Genomic DNA, 23463 nt, shown 5'->3' on the forward strand with positions numbered 1-23463 from the left:
TAATCACAGCAAAAATTCCCGAACAAAGTATTTAAATCACCTACCAGAAGACTCTTAAAAGCGTGGAGAAAAGATGGTCCTGACTCATGGCAGTGAGTTCTCTGGGATTTTTCTTGCTTCCGTATATCCTGGCCTGGGTGCCCTGCAAACTGGAAATCCTAGTGAGCACAGACAAAAAGAAAATCTCCAAGAAAAGCCTGCTCTCTTTAGTTAGAGGACTAGGAAAAAGGGCACTTTGGCTATAGAGAAAGCTTTTGACCATCTTACATATTCTGAAAACACACACCATGAATAATGCTGCACCCCTTCCCAGCCCCAGATGGCACTGCAGTAGTGGAGCCAGTGGAGTGAAAACCTATTTTTTATCCTCCCCTGATTTTCCCTGGAGCCTCTAGGTGAAAGACTGGCTTCTGTCATCACCCCTGCCTCTCTCAGTAGTCAGTGGTGCCCATCTCCCATGGAGCCTGTGGGTAGAACTCTTACTTACCCCCCTGCCCTGCAGCATCTGGAAGGAAGTAGTATCCCTCCCCTATGGAGACTGTAGATGGAGTTCTAACTCCTCCCTCCCCACCCCTGCAGTAACTAGACAATATACCTCCCTAACGGGGTCAGCGCGTAGAACCTCATCTTCCACTCTTACCCGGTAGTAATGAATTGGTGCCCCTGCTCCAGCTAGCACTGTGCTGACTATAGCATGGAGTTTTGTCACGTAGTGGGGCAGACCAGAATAGCACTGCAGAATCTTTTAAACTAAATTGATGTTTGAACCATAGTCCACAGACCTGATCTAGGACATGTGTTCTGATTCTTCTTTTTTTTAAAAACCATAATTTATTTTTATTTTTATTTTTATTTTATTTTATTTATTTTTAAATTCAAGTATAGCTGATGTACAATGTTACATTAATGTAAGAGGACATATGTTTTGAATTTAAATAGGTTGACATCTTGCTAGAATAGAAGATTTAAATAGGAATCAGATTCTGAAATACTCAAATGTTCAGGATACAGTCCAAAATCACTCATTATACCAAGAACCAATAAATCTCAACCCTGAGAAAAGGCCACAACCAAGATGACACAGATTTTAGAATTATCAAAGGATTTTAAAGCCACTATTTAATGAAAATGACTCAGTGAGCAATAACACATGCTCTGGAAACAAATGAAAACTAAAAAATCTCAGCAAAGATATAAAAGATATAAAGAAGGACCAAATGAAAATTTTAGAACTGAAAAATACAGTAACTGACATAAAGCATTCACTGGATTGGCTCAGTAGCAAATTGGAGATAAGAAAGGAAAGAATTGATGAATTTGAAGATATAGATCCAATCTGAACAACCAAGAAAAAAAGAAAAGTAACTAAAACTGAGTCTCAAGGACCTGTGGGACAATAAAAAAAGACCTAATATACACGTCACCCACGTCCAGGAGGTGAGCAAAAAGAATGTGGGGCTGAAAAAAAAAATTGAAGAAATAATGGCTCAAAACTTTTAAAATTTGGTTGAAAGACATAAACCTAGAGATTTAAGAAGTTGAATGAACCCAGGCAAGATAAATCCAAGAAATTCATACCCAGACACATTAAAATCAAACTAACGAAGGACAAAAAAAATCTCGAAAGCAAAGTAGCTACAGAGAAATGACACATTAGCTATGGGGAACAATAATTTGAATGAATGTGGTGTATATAAGATATTTGTTCTGTATCTATCGAAGTGATTATATGGGTGTTTTAAATTATTTTATTGTAATGGCTGATTATATTGATTAATTTTATAATATTAAATCAACCTTGCATTTCTGAGATAAACTCCCTCTTGGCCATTATGTATTTATTATCTGGGTTCAATTAAAATTTTTATGTTTGTGTTCAATGAGGGATATTCATCTGTAGTTTGATATTTTTATAACATCGTCAGGCTTACCTATTAGGGTTAGCTGGCCTCAGAAAACAAGCTGAGAAGTATCCCCTCCTCATCTTCTGAAAGTTTGTGTGTGATTGATGTTATTTCTCCCTTAAATATTTGGTAGTGTTTACTAGCAAGATCATCTACCCTGGAACTTCTTAATGTAAAGGTTTTTGATAACCAATTTAATTTCTTTAATATAGAGCTGTTTTGATTTCATGTTTATTTAAATTTAATTTGTGTTGTATTTAAGTTGTGTTGTGTTTATTTGTGCTGTAATTTTCACAGAATTTGTTGTTTTCATTTAAGTGGTAGTTTTTACTGTAAAGTTGTTCATAGTGTTTTCTTGTTATTTTTTTAACTACAGCATCTAGAATGATAACCTGTCTTTCATTATTGATAACTTGTGATTTTTCTTTTTTTTTATTGAGCAGTCTAATTGCTATTTTATTAATTTGGTTAGTGTTAAAGAACTTTTTGATTTGCTAATTTTATTCTTTCCTATTTTGTTTATATCTGTTTTTATTTCCTTTTTTTCTGCTTAGTTTGAGTTTACTTATTCTTTTTTCTAGCTTTATGAATCATTGATTTTACTACCTTTTAAAGTCAGTTTTCAGACCTGTACATTTCTCTCTAAGCACTGCTTTAGTTGAATCCTAAACTTTGGCTGTGTTCTATTTTCAGTATCATTCAGTTTGAAATATTTTTCATTTACCATGTGATATCTTTTCTTTACTCACTGATTATTTATAAGTGTCTTGTTTAGTTTCCAAATACTAGGGATTTTCCTACATGTCATACTGTTATTCATTCCTAACTTTTTCCATTGTGATGATCAGAGAACATGTTCGGAATGATTTCAAGTTTTTAAGATTTATTGAGACGTATTTTGTGGCCCAGCATATGGTCTATCTTGGTAAATACATATGTGCACCTGTTTTGTAGTTTGTGGTTGTAGTGTTCTATTAAATATCAATTAGTGTTCAAATAATTTATGTTTTTACTGATTTTTGTGTCCAGTTCTATCAACTGCTGAGAAGGGTTAAATTTCTAAGGATGATTAAGGAATTATTTATTTCTCTTTTTAACTCTATCAATTTCTTTAGATATTTTGGAAGTCTCTTCAAGCAAATACATGCTTATGATTGTTATGTCTTTCTGATGAACTGACCCTTTAATCATTATAAAAAGTCCCTCTTTTTCTCTGACAATACTCTTTGTATTCATGTGTATTTTATCTAACATTAGTAGAGCTGATCCAGTCTTCTACTTACTGTTATACATGGTATGTTTCTATCCATTTGTTTTTGGTCTATCTTTTGTTAAAAGTGTGTTTCTCTTAGGCAGCGTATGGCTGGGTCTTACTTATTCTTTCATCTTCCGGATAATCTCTGCCTTTTAATTGAAGTATGCAGCCCATTAACATTTAATGTTATTACTAACCTGGTTAAATTTAGGTCAGCCATGATTTGTTTTCTGTTTATCCCTTTATTTCTATTCCTCTTGTCTTTTCCTGTCTTCTTTTGGATTTTTGAATTCACTGTTAATTGAATTCCATTTTAATATATTTTTTTGGCTTTTAGCTCTGTTACTTTATTCTTATTTTGTAGTGGTTTCAGTGGGGATTATAACATATATTGTGATATATGTAATGTATGTTATATATATGTATAGATCCTTACATTTTCTGTCTACTTATAATTAATATAGTACCACTTCTTATAAAATGTAGATACCTTGAAACTATATAGGCCAATTCTCTTTTTATGTCCTTTATGTTATAGTTGTCATATGTAAAAAATCTACATTATAAACACTACAAGGCAGTTATAATTTTATATCAAACAGTCACATGCTTCTAAAGAAGTTAAGGAAAACAGGGGTTCCTCGGTGGCGCAATCGGTTGGGTGCCCGGCACTTGATTTCAGCTCAGGTCATGATTCCGGGATTATGGGATCAAGCCCCACGTTGGATTCTGCTCTGAGCCTGGAGCCTGCTTGGGATTCTGTCTCACTCTCCCTTTGCCCCTCTCCCCCACTCACACGTTCTCTCTTTCCCAAAATAAATAAAATTCTTTTTTTAAGTTAAGGACAATAAAATCATAATTTTGTATCTGTATATATCTAGTTTTTAAGCAGGTTTGTGATAATAGTTGTGTAACTGTGAATTTAAAATTATTGAATATACACTTAAAACAGGTAATTTTATGGTATGATAAATTATACCTCAATGAAGCTGTTAAAAACAAAAATTGTAAATATTCTACCTGCTCAAGTGCCATTTGCCTTTGATTTATGAAGACTATTTAAAAACCCGTCCATTAACACAGTGTGCCTGTTTTAAGAAATCTTCAGTAGGATCAATTTGATTAGGCCAAGTAGAATCACAGAGCTTCTGGTTGAGGAAGTCCAGAGATGACAAGGTTTTTTAGTGACATTTCTTTTTAAAAATGCATTTCTAGTAAATCTTTTTGGGTCCTCTTATAGAATATAGGGTACGGGAGGAATTTCAGTACCACTCCCATAGGTCTAATGGGAGGTGCTCTTTCCCCTCTTCAAATAACTAACTAAATAAAGTTGTTTCCTTCTTAATCACTATAGAATATTAAAAACTTACAGACAGAGCAGAAAGTAAATGCACTAAATTGGTAGTTATCATTGGGCATTTTTTTCCTTTTTTCTTCTTTTTTTGGTATATGTTTTTTCCCCCAGCTTTATTGAGATAAATAGACATATATGTAAGTTTCAGGTGTACGAGTGTCATGATTTAATACATACATATATTGCAAAATGGTTGTTACCACAATAAAGTTGGTTAACCTATTCATCCCCTCATGCTCTTTTTTCTTAACATTATATATTAAATTTCCTCATGTTATTAGAAATTCTTCATAAGCATAATGTTTGAATCTCAATGATACAAACTTTACTTAATCTTAGGTTACTTCTGACTTCTGACTACCATTTATTACATTACAGGGCATAAGTCATAAGTAATTACTGAGTCAAAAGTATGGGCATTTTTTAGGCTTTTGTACCTATTTGTAAACTGTCCATAGAACAGTTACATCAGTGTAGATTTTCATCATCAGTTTTGACAGTCTCTCGTTTTTTGCCTGAATTTTATCAACTTCTTTGCCAAAGTCAAGTACTTTTCAAGTATTTTTATTTGCATGTCGTGAGTACTTCCATCTCTTGTCTAGTTGGGAGAGAAGAGTACTGAGCAACGTGAGATAATTTTAGAAAAAGTTCCAATGAGCAAATAATTAAAAGTGATACGTGCATACCCTAAACATTTATTTTAAACTTGAAATACATATCTGTATATTTCTTTGATTTTCAATCAGGTTCTTTTCTTTAAGAACATGGGTTTGCCACGTGGAGTGGAGCATCATGTTCCTGGCATAAACCACATCCGTACTGCACTGTTTATAAGGCCCAATTTCAGGATGACATTTGAAGCAAACTGAATGTAGAACCCTAGACTTGTATATTTTATTTTTTCTAATATTTTGCATGTGTCTCACCTACACCAGAGTTGACAGCAGTTTTTAAGTAACTCCTCTTCATTCAACTTAGTTTTCATGGAAGCAGCAGTACCCTCCTTCATTCACTTTTTGCTATTTAGTAAGATGTGCTGTCCTAATTACAAGTTCAGCTGACATAAACAGGCTTAGCAACAAACTTGTTTGATGCTTGGTGAACATACATTTCCTCTGGTGGAAGGAGAAACAAGAGGTCGTAGGTACTAGAAAGTAGCTGACCAGCCAAGAACATACAGGATATTTGATGGAGGGATTGGAAAGCACTGCTTAATCTAACAGGTCATTTAAAGAGAAGCTGTTGTTTTGCAGGCTTTCACTTCTAATACTCTCTGACACCAAAATTCACTCGCAATGGGGGTAGAAATTAATCTTAATTCCTACTTACATCTTGCCTTCCCTCCTTCCCATTCTTGAATAATTATTAACACGCATTGTGCTGTGTTAGATGCAACGAATAAAGAGATTAACAACACACAGTTTCTGTTCTCAAGGAGTTAAAATCCAAAGAGGGAGCTACTGTATGGTACTGTCACTGTTGGTTTTCTGCTAGAACCAGCCCAGAAGTATGAGCCATAAAAATGTGGAGGACAGAGTAGGATTACCTCGCTCAATCTGTCAGTGAGGGAAAATTTCCAAGTGAGGCTTGATCTGACAGGATGGATAGGAATTAGGCTTTCATAATAGGAGGGACTAGCATGCACACTCTTACAAGGAAGATTTGCAAACTTCTGGATGTCTGCTGACCTATTCAGAATTGCCCTATGTTGTGTGTGTGTGTTTGTTCTTTCCTTTATTCATTCCTTCAACAGTTGAAACGCTCACCCTAGTCTTTCTCTATGCTTTGTGAGCGTGATTATTGCTTCTGAAAAGCCACATATCTATAAGCAGAAATGAATGAATGTAAAAGCACTGTCTTATGCCCCATCTTCTCTGTCCTTTCCCACTCTCCCTAGAGACGTTATTAATCAATTCAGGGAAAGTACAATAATGGGCACCATTTGTCGAACACTTGTAATGTACCAGACACTTACTCAGTGTTCTACATGTTTTCTCATTTATTTTAACCCGTATTGCCACCCTGTGAGGTAAGAATTAGGATCCCTATGTGTAGAGCAGGGAACTGAACCTTGGGGAGTTAAGGCAAATTGCCAAAAGCTTCACTGTTGGAATTGACGGACCCGAATTTGAGACCATGTTTCTCTAAGTCAGAAACCCCATCTCTCAACTGCTGCGCCAAGATACAGGGTTGTGAGGAGGACTGACTCTAAATCATGGGAGAGAGTTTGGCTACTCTTTTCCAAAAGATTCTCCTAGACAATTACTTTGAACATCCAAAGATAATTGAAAAATTGTATTGAGGTTTAATTAAGTCATTGATAGTTATGTAACTCATATTCAATTTAAATTCTATGAAGTTTTTTCTTACTAGATTATAGTTCCCATAAGACCTGCTAGTCGATCAAAATGCAAAGAAAGCTTCCAACACCCCTATGCCCTCCTTCCACCGCTCGCCCCACTTGTCTCGTTAGAGTGTGGATGATTAGTGCCCTGACTAAGACTGCAAGTCCTTAGCAGTCTGCTAAAAATGCCCTCCTTCTCCAATCTCCAGTGTATCATCTGAATTAAATCACCTTTCTGGCTACAACTGTCCTTTTAGGCTTGTGCCCTGGCAGTCCCCCTTGACCTCAGTTGCACTCGCAGCCCTCCAGCCCCACACCACCGCCACCTCCCCTGCCTGGAACACACACAAACACGTCCCCGTTCTCTACTTTCATTAAACTCGAAATTCCTTAAAAATACTTTTTTTTTTTTTTTTTTTTTTTAAATCGCTATGCCTTTGCTCTTACTAGTCTGGTGCCCTTCCCACTCACCTTCTGTTGTCAACTTGGGAAAATCCTGCTTATCCTTCAAGGGCCAATATAAATGTCACCTTCTCTGTGAAGCCCTCCCTTCCCCCTTCCCCAGAAGAGGCAGTGTTTGTCACTTCCCTTCTGACTCTTAAAGCAGTCTATTTTCTTTGGTAGAGCCCTCGACACAGTTCATTTTCTGTCTCTTTTTTGTCTGTTTCCCCTGCTCCTGAATGGGAGCTCCTAGGTTAGATCATCATTTATCTTTCACCCTCAGTGCCCACATGTAGTAGTTTCTTAATGATCATACTGAATCATTACTGATATTGATACTAACCTTTATTAAGCGCATCCTGTATCTTAGGCACTGTGCTTGATGTTTATACATAAATATTTCCCTGTTTAATCCTCATACTCCTTGTATACTGTATTACGCCTTGTTTTACAAAGTAGGAAACTGAAGTTAAGTGAGGCAAAATAACTTGACCAGGGTAACACAAGTGGATGGAGTAAAGATTTGAGAGTGTCTGACTCCAGAGTTCATTCCTTTATACCGACAGAAACAGTCAATCTGATACATTCCCTGGGGACTTACCAACAACTAGGAGATAGATTCTCTATTGAGACCAACCCTGAATGGCTAAAGAGAAGCATGTAAAATACCCTGTAACCAAAAGGATGAGTGAGGTCCCTTGGAAAAGGCTTGAGAGTCATTTGAAAAATTTTGTTTATTCGCAAGAAGAGGCTCAAAGGACTCTGTTCTGATCACTGGTAAAGTTAGGTTCAGAAAATCCAGTACCCGGACAAATAACCCTCACACACTGTTTTTGCAGACAGGGATGAGAAAAAGAGAAAAGCCGGTGTTGGGCTGAAGGATGTTGTGGATCATCAAATGCCAGAGCTACCCTTTTACAAAGGAGAAGACCAAAGGTCCAGATTCATTAATTAACTTGCCCAAGGGCACATAGCTAATAAATAACAGAGCTGGGCCTAGAATCCCCATTTTTTGAGTCCCAGTTCAGTGCCCTTTCTACCATAGTGTGCTCTATATTAGAGTTGCTATGTTCATGTTTGGAGAGAAAATGCTGGACCAAGGCAGAAATGAGTCTTTGAAGGAAACAGCTTGATGCCTTTGGAGCTGGTCAGCTTTTGCCTAAGACCTGCTGCTATTTTTGGGCTCTCGGTTTGCTCAGAACTAAATACTGCCAGCCATACAAATAAAAAGGCAAGGCTATTAGTTAGGCCTCCTAGGTCTGTGCATTCACTTATCTGCTTGCAAGGGCAAATTATCAGTTCATCTCTGCTGGGCAGTTCGAGCATAGGATTATATTAGCCCTTGTCTTAGCCCTTGGACATCTACTGGGTATGTCTCTGTTAAAATAAATGCACAAGCCATGCTTCCGCGTTGCCAGAGGAGAGGGAAAAGAAGGAAAATAAATCTGTCTCTACCAATGCCGATTTCTAATGCTGTTTCTTTCTGTTTCTTTCAGGGTGACGAGGAAGGACCCAGGTAAGATCACATTATTGCTGCTTGTCTGTTCTCAGAAATGAAGTAGAGTGACATTTGTGGCCTTTTAATGCCCCATGAAATATGGACAGCCAAAGAACAGCACAGAAAAGGGCTCCACATCTTGAGCCGGGGCTTTGAAGATCTTATTTTGTAAGGCTCCCATCTCCCTCCCCATCTATGCCATTTCCTGCCTGTAACCTTCAGATAAAGGTAGACTTTAAAGTATGTAATGACAGTAACTTCAGAATACCTTGTTAAGAAGAGTAGGCACTATATTTGAATGGTAATTAGGCTCTCAGGTGGACTGCCTAGATAAACTTTTGAATTGTTCTTTCTTGATTGGAATTGGATTGCTTTTTTTTTTTTTTTAATGGGCTCTGGATCCAATATTCTTTATTTCTGATCTATAACATCTTTGTGTCTGACTACAGACACCTATACCATGAATCCTATGATATTATGGAACTTCGTTTAGGAAAAAAAAAATCCTTTCTGCTTCTATATCATCACATGAGATTAGAAAGCGTGTTTCATGATTGCCTCAGCCTTGCAGTAAATCTGGAATTTGGTTTACTTACCTCTGCTGTCCTGCTGCTCAGATGGTGAGAACGGGCTCTCGGAAATGCTGCAGCTTGGCCATCAACACAATCAGGGGGCTTCTGTGCAAAGTAAAATACAACGTCCAGATGGGTCCCCTGTGTCACATAGGATCAACAAGGACTGTTAAGGCTAGAGATACCAGGAAGTTCATTTAGGCCACTGCTATTCAAGCTTTAGTTTTAGAAGAAGTGCCCTTGTTTTCAAATGAGCTTTTAAGTAGAATCCCAATGTACAAACCTAGGGTTCCTCAGAACTCAGTTTGAAAATCACTTATCTAGTTCAAATTTCTCATTGAAAGAAGCTAAATGACTTGTCCAAGGTACCTTACTGGAATCAGCGTCTGGTCCTTCCTTGGTTTCATTTATAAACAAACAAAGTTTCTTCTTCTTTCTTTTTCTGTCCCCATATCCTGAGCCTCTTCCTCGGGGCCATGTTACCGCACATCTTGTCTCTCCTAATGCTTTGGAACTGTGCTTCTCAGCGTAGATCTAGCTCCTTGTCTACTGTGGCTAAAGCCACAGGCGCCCTGGCTTTAAAACTGCAGAGCCTCAGGAAATTTCTTCAAACTCCTCTTCCCAGTTGTTCTCAGGAACAGACTTCTTCTGTGTTGTGGTTCACTTATTTCCTCCCTCCCTCCTTGCTTCCCTCTTTCCCTCCCTCTCTTTAAAAAAAAAATATTTTTTTTTAATGTTTATTCACTTTTTGAGAGACAGAGTAGGAGCAGGGCAGGGGCAGAGAGAGAGAGAGAGAGAGAGAGAGAGGGAGACACAGAATCCTAAGCAGGCTCCAGGCTTTGTGCTGACAGTCGAGAGCCCAACGCGGGGCTTAAACTCACAAACCATGAGATTGTGACCTGAGCCGAAGTCAGATACTTAACCAACTGAGCCACCCAGGCGCCACCCCCCACCTTTCTTTTCTTATGACCTACTATGTGTCAGGCACCATGCTACATACTGGGTATACACTAATAACTAAGACAGACATGGTTCCTATCTTTGTGGGAGAAACAAGCGTATAATCGGGCCCCTACACTGTGGGTGAAGTGCTATGATTAAGGGAAGTTTAGGCTGCTTTAGGAAAGCTCCTAAGTCGGTGTTGGAGGATAAGGGAAGGCTTTCCAGAAAAGGTTATATATGAACAGAGCTTATCTAAAAGATGAGAAGGCAGGCAAAGGAGGAGGAGGGGGTAGGGTTGTTCTAGGGAGAGAGAACAACTTGTGGGAAAGCTCTAGATAAGAGAAGTGTGGAGCAAAGAAAGCTGAATCCAGATCATTTAGGGCCTTAGAGGCCACCTATGGTATTTGAGCACTAGCTTGCCAGCAGTGAGAAAGCATTAAAGAATTGTAAATGGGAATTGACCCCGATAGATTTGCATTTTGGAAGTCCCCCCTGCATGCCTGAACTGGAAGTGGATTAACACCAGAGCCTGGGAGCCTAAATCCACATCTTCTCTAGTTATTGACCGGGTTTTTACCATTTTGCATAGACCTTCGGTTTCAACAGACTCTAAATTGTCTCCTTGGCACTCCATCTCTCCTACTCTCAAGACTAGGTCTAGCTCCTGAAAATCTGGGCCGAGGACAGCCCTGAACTTTCTTCGTCCCCAGAAAGAACGTTCAGACAAGACCAAATAATGAAAACACCTTAACAGAGGTAATGTGGCTTGGAGGAGCCTGATTAGGATGAACACACTCGTCTTGTCTTTATGGGTACATGTCAGAGGCACGTTGAGTAGAAGAATACAGGGACCTTATGAAGAGATTACCTCACTTCCAAGATACTATTTAGTGTAAGATACTGGTTGTAGAGTTTAATTGCAGATACCCTCGTGTCATTTTGACAAGACAGTCGTGAAGCATAGTTTCTTTACGAGCAGCCACGAAGTCAAGCTGTCTCCCTAAGCGAGGCTGTCATGGATGTTAGCAGGGATTCTTTTGGACCGGGACTCGACAGAACCCTCTTGTGGTACGATGAGCACTTGAAGAACATGTTCTGATTTGGCAGAAAGAGAAAAGAGGAGTCAATTTTTCTTCTTAAACTTTAAATTTATACTCGTTGGTTCCATTCAGTTTGTGTTGAACTACCATTTGGCTCAGTTAATTCCAATTAACACTTCAGGGCGGATTGCCTTTGATCTGAAATTTCTCTCATTTATGATATACACTTCACCATCCCAATAAACCAAACCGAGTTTTGTTCCAAAGGCTCCTGTGTTGCTGACAGTATTAAATGAGAGTTTGATGTGTGAGGGAGACAGAAAGGAAGTGCGGGTCTGCCTGCACAGGGGATGGAAGAGGAATGAATCGGCAGTCTCTGCATCCAGGTCTCTTGGATGGTTATACCTGTGTCTCCTTTGCTGGCATTCTTTCCGTACAGCCGCTTCCCCGCTGTCTGCACGGAAGTCCAGCCTCTCTCCACAGTGGCGGGAACAAAGGAGATTTCCTGTCCTGTTGAAACGTCTCTGTCTGTAACAGAGCTGTGTGTGTCCCCTCTCACCTGGGGTCTCCCTGCCTTCTTCCTCCTTTCCCTTCTGACTCCCCAAGCCATTTGACATGACATGTCTCAGTATTGTACTTTTGGTCCTGTCTGTTCCTTGCCCTGAATTTTATTGTGTAGTTGTCCTACCAATCAATAACAGTAATAATCATAGCTGTCACTTACTGAAGGTTTACTACGTATGGTGTTTTTATATATATCCTCATTTAATCCTCATGTAAAGCCTATGATGTGGTTATTATCTCACTTGTAAAATGAGGAAATTAATGCTCAGAAGGATGAACTTGCCCTAGATCACAGAGCTAGTAAGTGGCAGAGCTAGGATTTGAATCCAGTCTGGCTTCAGGGTTCATACCCTCCACCACCATTTGGACTATCTGCCCTCATCGGCCAGCGCACTGCTTTTCCTCCCCGAAAGCTGTGAGAGCCGGGAGGCTTCACGCCTACTCCTCGGGGGATCACCTTGCTCTTGTTCCTCTGACCTGGGAGGTCTTGACTTGCTTTGACACTGAATTGCTGGGGCCTCTGTTTTCTGCAAGCTGCCTCTCCCCTCCTTAGCCTCTGTCATCCTAAAAGGATATTTCTTCACTTACCCGCACACAGTGCCCTTTCAGGGTCAGCAGCAAACGGGGCCCTTTCAGACTCCCTGGGGAGCAGGCGGCCAGGCCTTCCTTTGACCCGCTCCCCCCACCCCGCCCCCGCAGAATCGGCTGCATGTTGCCCCTGCATCTGGTGGTCTACTCCTCAAATCCACGTGATGGCTACATAGATGGTGAGGGTCCTTGGAGGGCGTGGAGGAACAAAAGTCCTCATGTGTACAACATGGATATTACCCATCGTGGAGTCATCTTTTAAGAGGGTGTCTTTGAAGCCCAGAGTGATTTTTTTTTTCCAAGCAAAAAAAGCAATTTACACTTTTGGCAGCAATTTTCTGTCTTCTCTGTGCTATTACGGGAGATCTTGTGTTCACTCCCTCACAGATCGGCTCCTCAGCGCCTGCTGGAGCCCGCTGAGAAGTGATATATATTCCAGGAGAGGGGGTGGCAATAGATGCTGCTGCCTTAAAGCTGTTTTGTAGTGGGAGGAAGTCAGAGAGGGAAGGACCCCGAAACTCTTGTGCTCGGAGGAAAAAGGAGCAAGATCAATATGAAATCTTGATTTGTTATTGAGATGTTCTGTGATTTTTTTCTTTTTTTCTTTTTTTTTAACATAGAGGAAAATGGCTTTTTAATAGTAACAACCATATTTGGGACTTCTGTAGAATATTTCATCTTCAGAGCTGGCTCTTATTCAGGCAAAAAGCTCCCGCTGAGATCAGTGTGAATCTGACCCGTGCCGATTCTGTGATCAAACAGACAGCGAGTTCTGAAGAAGTAGGAGCTCAAGGAGAGTCAGCAGACCTGCCTTCTATTCTTGGTCTGCCTGAGACTGACTGCGTGACCTTGGGCTAGTCATTCAACCTCGTTGCCTCTGTGTAGTCTGTTTTTATTTCTCTGTAAACACTAGCCTTTCTTCCCCCTGCTCTCCACCCAGTTTTTTGGGGATGTGGTTGTGTGAAGAAATACAGTCTTATATTACATATGGAGTGGAAAGAATCTGCTTCTTAGAGATTCTGTAATTTAGTAGATTCTTAAAAAAATCTTCTGAATTTTGTTTCTTTAAAAATTTTCTTGGGGCTGTATACAAGGTACTCTTCCCCACCCCCAAAATAATAACCGTATGTTCTTAGACATGACATCTCTCCTCCTGACAACTTAGTTTGTAGAGATAAAAGAGAACTAAATCAGTGATACACGTAGGTTTCTTTTGTCCTCTGATTGCAAATTCATGACTTGGTTTTGCACTGTCTTCATTTCAGAAGACCTAGCTCGAAGCCAAAGAAAATGGCTCAGATGCTTGTGACATGGGATGGAGTGATCAGGGCTGCTTATTATACAGAAGTGGGGTCCCAGCATCTAAGCTGGCCTCCTGTACAGAGAATCTCTTAACTGTCGCATTTCCCTGTCACAGAACCTGGGTTGACTTTGCTTTCCCCTGCTGATGTGGATCGTTTATCCCCTACTCTCCCAGGTGAGGGATGGAGTTCTGCTGTGCATTATGCTGCCTCTCAGTAATAGAAGCTAACGTAATTGATTTTCAGATATTTACCCATGATAGTCACTTTATCTTATTTTATGCATATTGGTATACAACCAGAAGATGCAGGCACAGCTGGAAAATTCAGCCAGGGTGCCTCTGGTTTACCTCCATCGGCCTCACACTAGAAATGCCGGCCAGGAGCAGCTGTCTGCCTTTTTGGGCTGTGCATATTGCTAGCAACAGCAAGAGCCCCAGTGGGAAGGGGCCCGGGTGTCCCTTTGCATACTGTGGTTTTACTGGGAACATTTACGTATGTTACCTCATTTATTTCTCATATCAGTCCTCATAGGTGGCTAATCCATTATCCAGAGCTGCAGAGAGGTGATCCCTACGTGAGGTGACACAGCTGAAAAACGGTAGAACTGGTGTTCAGACTCCAGTAGTCTGACTCGAACATGTGACTCTTAACCACTGCACTGTCACAGTGCTCGGTAAGAAGTATGTTGGATGTAGAGTAGGGTACAGCCAACGCAGAGCAGAGAGTCAGAAAAGATAACATTTGTGCTGGACTTCGAAGAATGGGTATGGGTAGGCTTTTCCAGGTGGAGAGGGTAGAAAGGCCATCCAAGCAGAGGGACCAGCATGTCTCAAGGCTCGGAGGAAAAACGCATGTGCTGTGTGAGGAATGGTGAGCCACTGCATGACCGGACTGTGGCAGGAGGTGGGCCTAACAGATGGGTGGGTTCGCCCTGCAGAGGGTCTTGTGCGCTATGCTGGGATGCCAGAAGGTTGTACTATCGCTTTGTCCTTACTATAGAAGAAGTGGACAGACTTCTAAATCTTGCGGGTCTCTTCCTGTAGTTGTATCTCATGATTTGTTATGGGTAAATTGTTTGCTCTCTTGTGCCTCAGTTTCCCCATCAAAATAACACATCCTGTTATACTTAAAGACAAGTTTGCCGTGAAGCATTGAAAGTGTGTTCTTTTGGGTTTCTTTTTTTAGATGGAAGAACAAGCAGCTGAGCTAAAGTAGCTGAAGAGGGAAATTGTTTGATTTGTGTCTTATAACCCTATTTTGACATCTCCTGCCTTCCTCAAACTGAAAATCGGGTTTGGAAAGTAGTTATCTAGTTCCAAATTAATAGAGAAAAGGAGTACTAAAGCCCCGACATTTTCCAAATAGATTTAGGACTAAAGATATTTTTTAAAACCTTGTCAAAGAATTAAATCGATGTCACATTTGTCCCTGAGTTAGATCCGGTGCTGAAGAGTCTGGCTGGAGCCTACTTCTCTTCTTCCTTGTTTGTCTTCATAGCCATTTTGGACCAGCAATTAAACATAATTCGTTTGAGGAAGTCACAAAACTCCAGTCTGTGTTTTAAGAATAACTAGATTGGATGTCATTGCCTGTGCCCCCCTCCTGGGGCAGCCATTGTAAAATTGTCGTTAGTGGTGTCTTTTTCGTTTTAGGAGAAACCTGCCAAGCTCTAGCATCTTCTCACTTGCTCCCAGTGAGAGGCACATAAGAGGTCAATAATTCCATTTTCCCAACAGCTTCCAAGGATCTTTCCTTTTTTTGTAGCTCCGTGTGCCTGAACTGCATTCACCTCTTTACCCAGAAACCCGCAGCATCCATGACAGATGCTGGGAGCAGAAGCTGGTGTGTTTTTGTGATTTGGTTTGTTTTTGTTTTCTTTTCTCCTTCAAAGATGATGTGAAGTTAAGAGTTTATAAGCGTAGGTCTCTTTAAACCCAGGGAGGTAGCTTCAGGACAGTAAGAGGTGGCTGAAGGCCAAGATGAAACTTGGGTACCCTAAATGGTGAGGTCTTTGCCAAGGACCAGTGTTCATGTATGTGCCTGTTTGGACCTAGGACCTAACTATGAGCGTGTGTATGTTCATAAAAGAAATACTTCCTTAGCCACAAGCAGGGGTTTCGGGGAAGAAAAGCACCTTCTTATATAAATGTCTCATTCCCCCCACTGCTTCGCACCGCTGCCGATTGTTCCCCGTAGGTTGTGGTGTGGTTGTAAAGTGGAAAAGCATTTGTTTCCTTGGTGAGTACACGTCTCCTTCCCCTCTGGCTCCATCAGTTCTATTTAAAGGAAAGTGAGGTGGAGCATGAGGAACACAGCCCAGAGCAGGAGGGGATGTGAGAACTTCGGCGAAGGTGGGAGAGAAGCATCTCTCAGCTGCCCCCTGGCTGCTAGACGCGTCTCGGTGGAGATGCAGTGGGGTGCTGTGTGGTCCCCCACACCTGAACAGGTGCTTCCACCTGAGGACCAGTGAGAGCCGCCCAGGCGGCCGGCTTTGCCTTCCACGCTTGTCCAGGACTCACAGTTCTTCGGCAGCAGGGGCGCTGCCTGCTTATGTGCCGAACGTTAAAACAGGAGCCGGATCTGCATAGCGTACTCAGACATTGAACACAGCTCTGTGAGGTAGAGTTATCCCATTCTTTTTGCAGAGGAGGAAACTGATATTCCAAGAAGTTACATGATTAAGCCATGGTCACACCGTCAGAAAGTGAGTCCATCGGGACTGGAACCCAGATCTGTCAGGCTTAAAATTCTGTGCTTTCAACCACTGCGCCGTACTGCCTTTCTAAGGTGATGCAGGATCCGTATCTTCCAATGTCTTGGCTGGGAATAAGTGACAAGGCGGCAGGGATTTGGCATTTTTATCAGAAAAACTTTTCATTTTCTTTGTTGAATGGCAACAAGCAGTTTGCCTGAGATGGAAGTTGAAGCAGAGCTTGCCAGGAAACTGCCTGAGGGGGAACGAACCAGAACTTCTCTCCCCAGACAGGTAAACATGAGTTTACTCCCTGGCTTTTGTGGAGCCAGCAACTGCCATCGCCTTTTCTGAAAGAGCCACTGTTCACCCAGTGGCAGGTGCAGGCCAACTGTTGTCATGGCAACGGCAGGAGAGGCGAGCAAGTTTAATTCCAGAACTGATAATTAACTCGGGGGTGGGGAGGGGGGTAAGGAGAGGAATGGGGGGATAATTGTTTCAGGAGGGAAAACTTAGCAATTACCAGCAAGCTGCATAGATGAAAAGGCCAGACACAGATGCCCCTGGAATTCAGTGCCTATCCCCTCTGGTTAGGAAGTTTTGATAACTCGTCCCCAGCCAACCAAGACACTTTAAGGAACCAGATGAGGAAAGAAGAACGTTACATAGGCTGGGAAGAGAAATTCAGGGGGTCAGGTGAATGACTACCCTAAATGACGGCAGCCGTCTAGAAGCAATCCAGAAATGCCATCTGAACTCTGCGGGAAGAATTCGTGCTTGGAGAGAAAGCAGGGCCCATAAAGCACACCTGTTTTGAGTTTGTACTTCTATGTATGGAATGAGGGACAGCGGCTTCATAGAGAGTAAAAGGAAGACTTGTAGAGACAAGGCACTTGTTGAGGTGCTTGATCATTGTGGCTGTTAGTCTGTAAACCCTCAGAGATTGTAACATTGAAAGTAAGCTAAGCATTCCACATGGATTATCCATCTCATTTAATCCTTACAGCCGCCTAGCGTGAAGGTGTTTGTTATTCTCCTAAAAGAATTTGAATATTCAGTACCTTGCCCAAGGTCACAGAGCTAGTAAGTCACTGTGCTGAATCCTATTGTCCTATTGATTTGTATTTATAAAATAAAACCTATATTACTCTATAGGGAAGAATCAGACTTAAGTAGATATGAACACTTTACGGTAAAAAGGAAAATACTTTTTTTTAGTGGAGGTAAGGTGAGCTACAAAATAAAAATTACTGAATGAGAAGTATTGGAGAATGTCCTGTCATGCTTCTGAGATCTGTCACACTCCTAGCTCACAGATTAACCCTGTGTCTCCAGTTCTGATCGGGGAATAAGTGTGAGTCATGGTTCCTTCCTAACTTGTTATATATTTTTTAAGATTATTTTGTTGCAGATGTGGAACTCGAACTCATGACCCCAAGATCAAGAGTCACATGCTCTTCTTTAGGGGTGCCTGGGTGGCTCAGTTGGTTAAGTGTCCGACTTCGGCTCAGGTCACGATCTCACAGTTTGTGGGTTCGAGCCCTGCATCGGGCTCTGTGCTGACAGCTCAGAGCCTGGAGCCTGCTTTGGATTCTGTGTCTCCCTCTCTCTCTGCCTCTCTCCTGCTCATACTCTGTCTCTCTCTCTCAAAAATAAACAAACATAAAAAAATTTTTTAAAAAAGTCGCATGCTCTTCTGACTGAGCCAGCCAGGCACCCCACTGATGTATTTTTTTTGAGAGAGAGAGTGAGAAAGACTGGGCACACACAGGTGGGGGAGGGGCAGAGGCAGAGGGAGAGATTGAGAATCTGAAGCAGGTTCCACACCCAGTGCAGAGCTGACGCAGGGCTTGATCTCACAACTTTGAGATCATGACCTGAGCTGAAATCAAAAGTCGGATGCTTAACCAACTGAGCCACCCAGATAGATGCCCACCTAATGATGTATTTTAGTCAAACTTCCTTGGTTTATGTATTTTTCATTGGGAAAAAATGTCATACTGTATAGCAAGACTTTCCTGTATTCTGTGAGTGTGTGTGTGTGTGGGAGAGAGAGAGAGAGGTGTGTGTGTGTGTGTGTGTGTGTGTGTGTGTGTGTGTGTGTGAGAGAGAGAGAGAGAGAGAGAGAGAGAGAGAGAGAGAGAGAGAGAGAGATGGGGGTGGGTGGAGAGGGAGAAAGGACCAGGGAGAGAAAAATTTTGCTTTAAAATGATGAGTCTCAGGGGCACCTGGCTGGCTTAGTCGGTAGAGCATGAAACTCTTATCTCAGGGTCATGAGTTTGAGCCCCACATTGGGTGTAGAGATTACTTATGAGACAACAACTAAAGTGATGAGTCTCAGTGGAAAGAGAAACCTAGCATTTATTCAGCAGTATCTTCAGAGCACCTACTTGCTTCCAGGTGTTGTCTTTGGTACTAGGAGTGTAGTTGCCAACAAAACATTCAAGGTTCATGTCCTCAATGAGGTTATATCCTAGACTCTCAAGTAAGGATTGTGAAATGAAAGTGGTGTATAATTTAAAAACACATTTTAAATAAATCCATTAGCCTCTCTCCTAAAACCAATTATAGGAAGTCAAACTTGTCCAGTCCTTCTGACTGGGAGGAAAATATGCAGAAAATAGAATAAAAGTGAAGTATATGTTGATAATCACCACTTAAAACTATGAGCTTCCCCTCGATTTTCCAGAAGTTTGACAAACTCTCCTAAGTTGATGTTGCCTTTGTAAGTGAAACAATTAATATCAAAATTTGGGAGTTCGACTGACACAATAATTATGCTGGAAAATGTAATTTTGCCTGCATAATAGAGGTGGGATTATTTCAAGGAGATCTCATTAATGTGCTGCTCATCAACAAAGAGCAGTGTAACCTTTCTCTTATTAGATTAGTACAGGGTCATGATGCAAAAGGCTGTGGGAACAATTCTCAGTCTTTTGTTCTAAGAAAATAAATTAAGCACTGTCTAGAAGTCTAGATATGGAAATTGAAATCATTGAAGACAGAAAAACAGTGTGGTCACTCATACTGAAATCAACATAACCTTCTTTCCTTTCTGCGAGTTTTATTCCTTTACCCATTTGTTGAGCAGATTTTACCAAGTGTCTGCTATGACCTAGGCAGTGCTAGATGTTGGAGCTGTCGTAGAAGTCAAAATCAAAACCAGCCCTTGTTTACGTACAGTGGTCGGTCTCTCCTCCGCATTTCAGGGGCGTACATCTGCTCTGTCTGCTCATCTCTCTGCAAGCGTAAAGAATCGGCAGCCTACTAAAATACTGCATGTCATGTGCAATTGTAAATGGAAATCCCCCAGTGCAAGGCTTCCCAGATATAGTGGACTGAACGCTAATTTGAATTGACTTACTCTTCTAAGGTAGAGTTCCACGTCCAGTAAGTGTGGAACATGCTACCCGTTTATCTTGGAGCTCCACAAGTACCGTGCGTGGTATGATGGAGTTCGAGCACCCTTGTGATAATGAGACCTGCCTCCTTGTTTAACCCAATGTTCCCAAACTAATTGATTATAAGGCTCTTTTAACTCCTATCACATAAATATCCCCCAGAACAGTGTTCCTCACCTGGAAGAATGCAGCTCAGTCTCCACTAGACGATGAGACCGGATGCTGACAATTGGCCACTCAAAGAGGGCAGGAGACCTAAGGCGATATATTAGGAGTGTACATCTCTCAGGCTGAAATCCCCTCAGTGTACTTCATGTCAAATAACTGGGATTTCTGAACTGCTTTCACTGATGTGATTTATTTCCGGTACAATTGGAAATGTAGTTATCAGGGGTACAAATAATCGAAGCTGATATACATTCTTGGGAAAAAGAAACCTAGGAAGGGCCACTGGGATTTTTTTTTTTAATTGACATGAAAAAAGATAAAACCTGGATTTCCATAATTCCATTAAAAATAAGACATCCATCATAACTAATTTTTTTTTGTTCTTTTCATCTTAATGTATTTCCTTTCACTTTTTAACAACAAAAAAGTTGTGATACCGGTGCATACCAAGCACCCAGCACCTTGCCTAGAACAGAGTAGACCCTTAAATGTTGGTTGAGTGAAGGAATGAATGAATGAGACAATGATAAGGGACATTACTAAACACAGAATAATCCAGAACAAGGTCATTTTTGTTTGTTTGTTTGTTTGTTTGTTTGCTTTAAGTCAGTGTATAAAGTGGGCCCGCCCTTTTATCACATGATGGTGCCTCTTATATCCAGTAGCAGTCATGTGCTTATCATAGTTTAGGAGCAACTAAGAAAATAACATATATAAAAGTGTTTTGCAAACTGTTAAGTGCTTCACCCAGGGAATAGGTGTATTTTGTATTTTACCAATGATTATGGAAGTGCTCAGCATTCTGTCTCAGAAATTTCCCTGATAAAACCAAGCACTGATGCCAGATGGATTATACATCAGGATCGCAGCGTTTTGACTTAAAGGCCCAAGAGACGTTGGCAACGGGACTCAGATGTCAGGCCTTCGGGAGAACCTCTGCCCATCCGCTTTCTCCTCAGCCTTCTAAGGGCACCCTCTCTGTCTGTATTGAGAATCAAGTGAGCATATATGTGAATGATAGTATGTGAGATGCAGATAAGAACTGAGAATGATGCTCTGTGCCCTTCAGAAGTATAAAGCGTGAAGCAAGCACAATAGGATTGGATGGTAGAAGATGAAGTCTTTGTATAATGGTATCTGTTAAGACATAATTGTGTTTACAACTTAAGGTTCGTATATGAGTCATTTAAATAAATACCAGGATAAATAAATAAACATTTACCAGAAGTAATGAAGGAAACAAGAAGATTGACCTTGATTCACCACCTTTACAACTTACGGGGTATGCACAGACATCTCATTTCCTTATACTGACAAGCCTGAGAGGTGGTTTTGCTGTCCTCACATTACAGATTGAGGGGACTGAGTGAGAGTAAGTGACTTGTCCAGGGTCTCCCAGCTAGAGCTGGTAGTGGAGAGGGTCCGCGCCATTGGAAGTAAGGCCTTCTTGTTCTATATTCTGTATCTTTGCTCTCACAGCTACTTGGGTTCAAAGGATAATTCTTGTTTTCTCCTCCCTCTCCAACGTGCTTCTGCCCTTGACTTCACCTTCTCAGCTAATGGCATCATCATGTCTCAAGGCAGTAACTTAATAATATTCAATATCTCTCTTTTCTTCACACTCCATATCCAATTAGTCAGCAAATCCTGTCAGATTTGCCCTCAAGTATACATCAGATCCAAGGACTTCTCACTACCAGCCCACCTCCTGTTCCAACCAGATCCTTTCTCTCCAAGAGTCCCCCTGCCTTCCCCTTGTCACCATCCTTATCTGTCCTTCCCCTCTACCTCCAACTGCATCCTTCACATAGAGCCGAGAATGATCTTCTGGGATGTGAAGATCATGCGGTTTTGTCCACTCAGAGTCCTCCAGTGTGAGTTCTGTCGTGTCTGCAATTTGCTCCAGAGTAACTGGGGGAAAGGGAGCTTGTACGGTCCCACAAGACGTGGCTCCCACCTGCCTCTCTGTCCCCACACGCCTGCCGCTCACCCCAGGCTCGCTTTAACTACACTGCATTCTTACTCTTCTTCAAACAGGTGTGACGTGTGGCATTCCTTCTGGCTTCAGGGCCTCTGTGTGGTGTTCCCTTCTGCCTGAATGTTCATTCCCAGATCTTCATACATAGCTCACTCTCTCACCTTATGTAGGCCTCTTGAGACCTCCATTCCTTACCCAGCTTTGGGTTTCTGCACATACTTATCACTACGTGAAAATATGTTATGTATGTAACTTATTACTTTCTTTCGTCCTCACTGTACAATAAGGGTCATAAGGGGAAAAGCCTTGCCTTTCTCACCACTGCATTCTCAGTGCCTAGAACGCTCTAGGCACACAGTTAAGGTTTTGAATAAATGAATAGCTGTGCAAAATCCACGTTCTGAGTTGTGGTGGGAACCCTGGTTTGGAATAGGAAACCCTTAGATTCACTGGAAGGCATTTTCAGTCTATCACCTTGGCAGGCCATTCACCATCAGCTCTTACTGGTGAGTCTGCTTTTGTTATCCACAAAACTTCACAGAATGAGCGTAAGAAGGTCATAGAATCTGGAGTGGGAGGAGTAGGTGGAGATGAAACGAGCAAATGTGTATGCATCCTCTGAAAAGACGTGGAAGAGAAAGCCCTTATGTGACTTTCAGAGCTCTTGAGCTCTGTACCCATAAGGCTTGGCAGAGACTATTCTGGCAACGCTAAAATCGTAAGCCTAGGCCCTCTCATTCATCCTCAAACCCTGCCTAAAGAACACCAAGCCATAGGGTTCCCAAATGACGATGCAAAATAATGGTTATGCATCATAATTTTTTGCTTACAACCCACTGATAACTAAAGTATCTAGGGGCAGTTTTCCTTACACGGGGCTACCTTAACAATGGGAAAATTTCTTGATTATACTCAGTCTTATTTTGTTTCCCTGAACATGCCTGTGTTTAAATAGATGAGTAACACTGTCACTTCTCAGACCAGATCTAACCTTTATGCGGTTTGGAATGGGAAGGCCTCATCCTCTGCAGCTACCAAATCGATTTAAAGGAACTGACCCTCCTGTCGTAACACTGTGTGTCGACACCACAGGGGGCTAGGACTCCTTTCGGAGACCCATACCCTGCTGTTTTTCTGCCCCTGGACACTCAGCCTTAATGTGGTGTCTGGTTCCAGCCTCCTTCTCCTCGTACCTCCTCTAAGGGGCCGTCTCGCTCACCCTCCGACCGATATAGGCACTTGTCATCCTGAACCATTTCTTTCTCACTAGAAGCTGACTGGTAATGCAGTGAAATTTCTAGTTACTGTAAGTTGTGCTGACACTTTTAGCATGAGTTTTGCGGCAATGAAGGGCCTTACCAAATAAATAAAATCTAGTTGTTCACATAAAAGGACAGGGGGATGATTTGTGGGTGAAG

At 41.4% G+C, this 23463-nt stretch overlaps 1 protein-coding gene across 2 annotated transcripts in view; it reads left to right on the forward strand.

Moving 5' to 3' along the window:
* TRIM44 (tripartite motif containing 44) overlaps nucleotides 1–23463 on the forward strand; it is a 109486-nt gene that overhangs the window by 47630 nt on the left and 38393 nt on the right. Inside the window, exons 4-5 of one of the 2 annotated variants that reach the window (XM_042957539.1) lie at nucleotides 8795–8814; nucleotides 14329–16929. In XM_042957539.1, the coding sequence (XP_042813473.1) occupies nucleotides 8795–8814; nucleotides 14329–14389 (81 nt within the window). In that variant the 3' untranslated portion in view covers nucleotides 14390–16929. Of the gene's footprint in view, nucleotides 1–8794; nucleotides 8815–14328; nucleotides 16930–23463 lie in introns of those variants that run through there. The other variant, XM_007082093.2, reaches the window with a different exon arrangement.

The sequence above is a fragment of the Panthera tigris genome, chromosome D1, assembly GCF_018350195.1.
Source record: "Panthera tigris isolate Pti1 chromosome D1, P.tigris_Pti1_mat1.1, whole genome shotgun sequence".
NCBI lineage: Eukaryota > Metazoa > Chordata > Mammalia > Carnivora > Felidae > Panthera > Panthera tigris.